At 43.3% G+C, this 9,017-nt stretch overlaps 1 protein-coding gene across 1 annotated transcript in view; it reads right to left on the bottom strand.

Moving 5' to 3' along the window:
• Nucleotides 1-302: 302 nt before the first annotated feature.
• The window catches only part of LOC121534664 (rho-associated protein kinase 1-like), a gene marked incomplete at its 3' end in the record, with an annotated part of 29,552 nt that continues 20,837 nt past the window's right edge, over nt 303-9,017 (bottom strand). The window contains exon 3 of the mRNA XM_041841245.1: nt 303-334. Coding sequence (XP_041697179.1) covers nt 303-334 — 32 coding nt within the window. The remainder of the gene's footprint in view (nt 335-9,017) is intronic.

The raw sequence follows: 9,017 nt of genomic DNA, 5'->3' as shown, positions 1-9,017 counted from the left end.
CTTGAAACCTGACTGGTTTGGATCAAGAAGGTCATTCTGAGAGAGATAGCAAGAGAGTTGGCTAAAGACGGCACGCTCAAGAGTTTTGGAGAGAAAAGAAAGAAGGGATACTGGTCTGTAGTTGTTGACATCGGAGGGATCGAGTGTAGGTTTTTTGAGAAGGGGTGCAACTCACGCTCTCTTGAAGACGGAAGGGACATGGTCAAGGATGAGTTGATGAGCGAGGTGAGGTAAGGGAGAAGGTCACCGGAGATGGTCTGGAGAAGAGAGGAGGGGATAGGGTCAAGCGGGCAGGTTGTTGGGCGGCCGGCCGTCACAAGTCGCAAGATTTCATCTGGAGAGAGAGGGGAGAAAGAAGTCAAAGCATAGGGTAAGGCAGTGTGAGCAGGACCAGCAGTGTCATTTGACTTAACAAACAAGGATCGGATGTCGTCAACTTTCTTTTCAAAATGGTTGACGAAGTCATCCACAGAGAGGGAAGGGGGAGGGGGAGGAGGATTCAGCAGGGAGGTGAAGGTGGCTAAGAGCTTTCTAGGGTTAGAGGCAGATGCTTGGAATTTAGAGTGGTAGAAGTGGCTTTAGCAGCAGAAACAGAGGAAGAAAATGTAGAGAGGAGGGAGTGACCTAGCTGAAAAAGTTTGAGGGTTTATCTAATGTTCCTTCGTTAGATTTGAGCTCATGCTCTGGCTAGCATTACCTTTTCATGGTTGTTTGATCAATAGGACTGTAAAGTTCCAAATGTAAGAGGACACCTGTGGTGTTTACATACAGTATTTGCAGAAATCCATTCAGGTGTATTTTGTGGCTTTTGGCGAATGCATTCTAATGATCTAAAGTCGCGCTGTTGTAACTGCCTGTAAACACACAGTCCAGTTCAAAGTGAATGATGGCAGACCCATGTGGCAAATGGCTTGTTTGTATAAAGGCCTACTGGAGATCAGATTGGCTATAGCGCACCGGTATGTGTAGACTCCGGTCCTGGACAAGACAGATTTTTTATTCGGTTTTAGTTACTGCAGTGTCTATTAGTTGTCAAAACGCACGGCCGCTTTCCCACTCTACAGTGCTATGAAAAAGTATTTGCCCCCTTTCTCATTTTCTCTACTTTTGCATATTTGTGATACTGGATGTTATCAGATCTTCAACCAAAACCTAATATTAGATAAAGGGAACATAAGTGAACAAATAACACAACAATTACATATTTATTTCATTTATTTCATAAACAAAGTTATGCAACACCCAATTCCCCTGTGTGAAAAAGTAATTGCACCCTTACACTCAATAACTGGTTGTGCCACCTTTAGCTGCAATGACTCCAACCAAATGCTTCCTGTAGTTGTTGATCAGTCTCTCACGTCGCTGTGGAGGAATTTTGGCCCACTCTTCCACACAGAACTGCTTTAACTCAGTGACGTGTGGGATTTCAAACATGAACTGCTTGTTTCAAGTCCTGCCACAACATCTCAATTGGGATTAGGTCTGGACTTTGACTAGGCCATTCCAAAACTTCCAATTTGTTGCTTTTTAGCAATTTTCATGTAGACTTGATTGTGTGTTTTGGATCATTGTCTTGCTGCATGACCCAGCTGCGCCTCAGCTTCAGCTCACAGACGGATGGTCTGACATTCTCCTGTAGAATTCTCTGATACAGAGCAGAATTCATGGTTCCTTCTATTAAGGCAAGTTGTCCAGGTCCTGAGGCAGCAAAGCATCCCCAAACCATCACACCACCACCACCATCCTTGACCTTTGGTATGATGTTCTTACTGTGGAATGCAGTGTTTGGTTTTCGCCAGGCATAATGGGACCCATCTCGTCCAAAAAGTTGACTCAAGTTTGCCAAAAAGCACCTGGATGATCATCAAGACTCTTGGAAGAACGTTCTATGGACAGATGATTCAAAAGTATAACTTTTTGGACGACATGGTTTCAGTAATGCCTGGCGAAAACCAAACTCTGCATTCCACAGTAAGTGGAACAGGTTGAGAGATTCAAGTTCCTTGGTGTCCACATCACCAACAAACTATCATGGTCCAAACACACCAAGACAGTCGTGAAGAGGGCACGACAAAGCCTATTCCCCCTCTGGAGACTGAAAAGATTTGGCATGAGTCCTCAGATCCACAAAAAGTTATACAGCTGCACTATCGAGAGCATCCTGACTGGTTGCATCACCGCCTGGTATGGCAACTGCTCGGCCTCTGACCGCAAGGCACTACAGAGGGTAGTGCGTACGGCCCAGTACATCACTGGGGCCAAGCTTCCTGCCATCCAGGACCTCTATACCAGGCGGTGTCAGAGGAAGGCCGTAAAAATTGTCAAAGACTCCAGCCACCCTAGTCATTGACTGTTCTCTCTGCTACCGCACGGCAAGCGGTACCGGAGCGTCAAGTCTAGGTCCAAAAGGCTTCTTAACAGCTTCTACCCCCAAGCCATAAGACTCCTGAACAGCTAATCATGGCTACCCGGACTATTTGCATTGCCCACCCCACCCCCTCTTTTACGCTGCTGCTACTCTGTTTATTATCTATGCATAGTCACTTTAACTCTACCCACATGTACATATTATCTAAATTACCTCGACTAACTGGTACCCCCTGTATATAGCCTCCCTACTGTTATTTTATTTTACTGCTGCTCTTTAATTATCTGTTATTATTAATTTTTTACTTATCTATTTTTTTCTTAAAACCGCATTGTTGGTTAAGGGCTTGTAAGTAAGAATTTCACTGTAAGGTCACCTGTTGTATTCGGCGCATGTGGCAAATAAAATTTGATTTGATTTGATAATATCAGATAAACATTTTCAGGAAAAGCATGGAAAGAGCTAGCTACCTGTAGTAATTGTATTATTTTAAACCACCTCATGCACAATGTGTTACATTCCATATTATGTTTTAATATATTTGTACTGTATTGCTATCGTTCTCAAGTTGCACAAATTCTGTTTGAATTGTCATGTGGACTGAATTCTCATTCAAATAATGTTGTGCCTCTCTTTCAGATCTGCTAAGCACACCTCTGCCTCTGCTAGCCACACAACCACTGCCTCAAAGTGGTTGGGTAAGCTCCTTCCTGGCTGGCCCTGTCCAGGGTTGGTATTGGACAGGGCCACAGTGTTTCCCAGCCCCCCTGTCTCAGTCCCCAGTAATTATTCTGCAATAGTTTATGTGGGGGCTAGGGTCACCTTGTCTTATCTGGACACGTATTCACAAAGCATCTTAGAGTAGGAGAGCTGATCTAGGATCAGTTTTTACTTTTATATCATAATGATTCAAATTATATTGACTGGTGGGACCTGACCCTAGATCAGCACTCCTATTATTGTGGTGCATTTCCATACAGGATTTACCTCAGTGTTTTACCCAAAAGGCTCAGACTTTTCTGTTTCCATCTCCGCGGGCCGGCACACGTGTCTCACTGGGCCATTGCTCCAGCGGACCTGCTCTCACTAGGGGCCAAAGCCAGGCCACTGGTACTTTTCAGCTTGCATTTACATAACCATGGCTAACCAGTGGCGGCTCCTGAAAAAATTCTCAGGAGGGGCAATTTTTCTGATGATTTAGGTGACCTACACACATTTTAAAAAATATATGTCCAGCAACAACATGAAGACAGGGGCAGCATATAAGTCAATACCAGAAGCATTTATTGACTGATCTGGGGAGATGGATTCCAGTTTCTGTGACAGATTATAAATAATCTCTGATACCTTTGTTATATTAGCTTTTGGTTGAATGTACTGTCGTAGTAAATATATAATGTTATAGCTTGGTCTGACTAAAATCTTGTGCATGACCCATTTTGTGTTGGGCGTTTGTTTTCAATCAATGCTGTTCCTATCCTATAACAATGGACAAAAGAGTCCTATCTTGTCAGCCTTGTCAGCAGGTGGCCAAGGACAACACCCACGCCATAGGTCTCTCAGTTCTTCCAACTCACGAGTTCTTGCTCTGAGGACACACACACACACACACACACACACACACACACACACACACACACACATCATCACTGATAACACACACACACACACACACACACATCATCACTGTTAAACACACACACACACACACACACACACATCATCACTGTTAAACACACACACACACACAAAAATCCCCTCTCTTTAGGCTGAACATTTGAAGACAGAGAACCCGACTCAGAGCCAATGCAACAGTGGAGGGGACCTCGCCCAACTCATCAGGACCAATCAGAAGATCAGAACTACTAGATTCAACCTACATCATTTATTGTATAAAATGTCAGCACACAATGTTTTCGAGGCTCTCTTCAGATAGCTCCCTAAGAGTTTGACGAACGAGTCCGTGCACGCGATTCCAGATATCTTTACCTCTGAATAAACTGCCTTTATTATACCATATCCACCCTGTCCAAAGTCTCTACTTGGTCTCAGTTCTCCAGTAAACTTGTGATTATCAACAGTACACAACGGTAACAAACAATTGGGGGAACTCACGGGGCAGATAGTAAGGTCACAGTGACACAGAAAGCAGTTCAATGTCGGGGCTCGGGGGTACAGAGTCGCTCTCTTACCAGGATCGATTTTCCCTGTGACTGTCAGATCGAGGTCCGCTCCGACCAGGGTGAAGCCGGCCGGCTCCACTTCTCTGTCCGGGACTCTGTCATCCAGCCAAGTCTCCCAGCTGTATTGGATTCCGCTGCCAGCAACGTTTTCATTATTTAGTCCGTTCAGTAGCGGGTATGTACACGATCAACAAGATCAGTCCAAAACCCACCACTCGAAATCCATGGTTGGCAGAATGTTTGTAAACTAAGTGTACAAATTAAAAACATAAAATAACGCCACTAAGTGTACAAATTAAAAACATAAAATAACGCCACACTGCAGGTCGCAAAGAGACGCTGCTAGCCGCTATTTGCTTAGTTACGTTCATGGTTACGTCACGTATGACGAAAGCGCGTAAGTGCAAGCCCACAGACACCCATAGAGAATGTATTGAAAGCTTTGAAATTTGAAAAAATAGATTTTACATGACAGGCTATGAGAGACTTCTGGGCGATTTTCAACCTGACTGAAATCGCCCAAAAACGGGCGGGCCATTTGAAGCACGACTTTAGCCTGATTTGACATTTAGTGGCAGTCAGATCAGATTACAACACTGATAACTACTGTTGCCGTGATATAATTGATTAGAAAAAAAATCCCTTCCTTTTCCCGTTTGGCAGTGCGTCGCCCATATCGCCCTATTGAACAGGCCGTCCCTGTGGCTAACTGTGAACTTTAACATCTTCTCACATAGCAACTGTTTTGATTATGCAGAGGTTGTTGATTCGGCTCTTCTCAAGTCCTCACTGCCAGCCCTAGCTATGGAAACAATTTCATCAGTATAACATAAGGGTGTATACACTAGTGTAACACGGATGTTACAGTCGAAAAGCAGCATTGGATGCTTTGTGAATATGGGCCCTGGTCTAATGTGTGATCTTAGGCATGCTCCTACTAGCAGCACCACACCTAGCTTCCGTCCTCCTCTGGGTACATCAATACAAAACTTAGGAGACTCATGGTTCTCACCCCCTTCCATAGACTTACACAGTAATTATGACAACTTCCAGAGGACGTCCTCCAACCTATCAGAGCTCTTGCAGCATGAACTGATATGTTGTCCACCCAATTAAAGGATCAGATAATTAATCTAGTACTGAAAGCATAAGCTACAGCTAGCTAGCACTGCAGTGCATAAAATGTGGTGAGTAGTTGACTCAAAAAGAGAGAAAGACAATATTTGAACAGTTTTGAACAATTTAATTTCTTCCAAAATTAAGGAGAAGCAAGAGAGAGATTTAGTCCTTTTTTTCTCACTTTGTTTCACTTACTTAGCTAGCAAATGCAGCTAGCTAGTTTAGCCTACTCAAACACTTTGCTCAAACAGAGGGATGCAATGTTAGCTAGCTGGCTATGACTATCCAACACAACACTAGAACACTTCCAAGTAAAGGTAAGCTTAAACTGCTTACTGACTGTACACTGTAACGTTACTTCATGATTGTAGCGAGTTTACTAACGCGTTTGTTCTATTAGCTATGTTGACTATGACCTTACTTTAGCTAATATGGTGACAACGATGTAGGCTGTGTGTAGCGGTAATGATATGGTTTGGCTTGGAACGTTTTTTTTCGCCTGGTCACATACAGCTGATGTGTTGTTCATTGAAGTCCACAAGCGAAGGGAAGAGGTGAAAGGAGGAAAGCACATTGATGCGAGAAGGAATACAACAGGGCTTCTATGAAAGTGAACTGTGTTTACACGTGATCAGGGGTGTATTCATTCTACTGATTCCGTTTCTTAAACAGAAGCAAACAGAACAAAACGGGGATAAACATACCTAAATTTGTCCAATAGAAACTCTTGTTTACAACTGTTGGACTAATGATTACATCCTATATCAGCTACAGTGGGGGAAAAAAGTATTTAGTCAGCCACCAATTGTGCAAGTTCTCCCACTTAAAAAGATGAGAGAGGATAGATGTGGTCCTCTGTAGCTCAGCTGGTAGAGCACGGCGCTTGTAACGCCAGGGTAGTGGGTTCGATCCCCGGGACCACCCATACACAAAAAAAAAAATGTATGCACGCATGACTGTAAGTCGCTTTGGATAAAAGCGTCTGCTAAGTGGCATATTATTATTATTTTATTTAGGTCTGTAATTTTCATCATAGGTACACGTCAACTATGACAGACAAATTGAGGAAAAAAAATCAAGAAAATCACATTGTAGGATTTTTAATGAATTTATTTGCAAATTATGGTGGAAAATAAGTATTTGGTCACCTACAAACAAGCAAGATTTCTGGCTCTTACAGACCTGTAACTTCTTCTTTAAGAGGCTCCTCTGTCCTCCACTCGTTACCTGTATTAATGGCACCTGTTTGAACTTGTTATCAGTATAAAAGACACCTGTCCGCAACCTCAAACAGTCACACTCCAAACTCCACTATGGCCAAGACCAAAGAGCTGTCAAAGGACACCAGAAACAAAAGTGTAGACCTGCACCAGGCTGGGAAGACTGAATCTGCAATAGGTAAGCAGCTTGGTTTGAAGAAATCAACTGTGGGAGCAATTATTAGGAAATGGAAGACATACAAGACCACTGATAATCTCCCTCGATCTGGGGCTCCACGCAAGATCTCACCCCTTGGGGTCAAAATGATCACAAGAGCGGTGAGCAAAATCCCAGAACCACACAGGGGGACCTAGTGAATGACCTGCAGAGAGCTGGGACCAAAGTAACAAAGCCTACCATCAGTAACACACTACGCCGCCAGGGACTCAAATCCTGCAGTGCCAGACGTGTCCCCCTGCTTAAGCCAGTACATGTCCAGGCCCGTCTGAAGTTTGCTAGAGTGCATTTGGATGATCCAGAAGAGGATTGGGAGAATGTCATATGGTCAGATGAAACCAAAATATAACTTTTTGGTAAAAACTCAACTCGTCGTGTTTGGAGGACAAAGAATGCTGAGTTGCATCCAAAGAACACCATACCTACTGTGAAGCATGGGGGTGGAAACATCATGCTTTGGGGCTGTTTTTCTGCAAAGGGACCAGGACGACTGATCCGTGTAAAGGAAAGAATGAATGGGGCCATGTATCGTGAGATTTTGAGTGAAAACCTCCTTCCATCAGCAAGGGCATTGAAGATGAAACGTGGCTGGGTCTTTCAGCATGACAATGATCCCAAACACACCGCCCGGGCAACGAAGGAGTGGCTTCGTAAGAAGCATTTCAAGGTCCTGGAGTGGCCTAGCCAGTCTCCAGATCTCAACCCCATAGAAAATCTTTGGAGGGAGTTGAAAGTCCGTGTTGCCCAGCAACAGCCACAAAACATTACTGCTCTAGAGGAGATCTGCATGGAGGAATGGGCCAAAATACCAGCAACAGTGTGTGAAAACCTTGTGAAGACTTACAGAAAACGTTTGACCTGTGTCATTGCCAACAAAGGGTATATAACAAAGTATTGAGAAACTTTTGTTATTGACCAAATACTTATTTTCCACCATAATTTGCAAATAAATTCATTAAAAATCCTACAATGTGATTTTCTGGATTTTTTTTTCTCATTTTGTCTGTCATACTTGACGTGTATCTATGATGAAAATTACAGGCCTCTCTCATCTTTTTAAGTGGGAGAACATGCACAATTGGTGGCTGACTAAATACTTTTTTTCCCCACTGTAGATGCAGGCAAGAGTGTGCAAGGCGCTATTGAATGTGTCACTGTCTGTCCATGTGTCACCTCAAATTCTTCTCTCGACCTGTCTGCACCTACGTTGTAAACTTTCATTCATAGGCTAGGTTGTAGCAACCTCATGATGGGTAAAATTAGAGTATTATGTAGTAGCCTAAACCTATCGCAGTTACATTGAACTGGGTGAATGGAATATGAATGGCAGTCATCCAATATGCTGTAATAGAAATAAGGCCATGCTCATAAAAATAAAAAAAATCCTCCCTCATCTTAAACGGCACTGACCGCCACTGCTTTCAGGTCATCTTACATCATGTGCATTTCCCCCGTGTTTGCAATTTCTTTCACACTGGCATAACAATCAGAGAAAACATAGCACACTAACAAGGGACTAACAATGTCTTGATGAGTTTCTATGCTACTCTCTGTGCTCCAGGAGATTGAGCAGCCAGTGTGAACCAACAAGATCACTCGGCAGATCCATGAACGTTCCTTCTTCACCAAGCCCGTGCCTGGAATCATCATGGGGGGCATCCTGCCCTTCGGCTGCTTCTTCATTTAGCTCTTCTTCATCATCAGCATCTTGTAAGAACAAGGGTCAAGTCTGCCACTCAACCATGAGCCTGAATTAGCATAGTGGTGCTTGTATAATGATTCATAAAGAAACAAACAAGTAATTAATTGAATATTAGATTGTAAATGTTAATTACACATTAACGAATAAGTAAATACCTAATAATTTATTTGAACCAAGGTCAACTCAGCCTCTAAGCAAGGAGACTGAA

This window comes from Coregonus clupeaformis, chromosome 21 (genome assembly GCF_020615455.1).
Source record: "Coregonus clupeaformis isolate EN_2021a chromosome 21, ASM2061545v1, whole genome shotgun sequence".
Taxonomy (NCBI): domain Eukaryota; kingdom Metazoa; phylum Chordata; class Actinopteri; order Salmoniformes; family Salmonidae; genus Coregonus; species Coregonus clupeaformis.
Note: the sequence above shows the minus strand (reverse complement) of the source record. Positions and strands in the feature narration are given on the sequence as shown.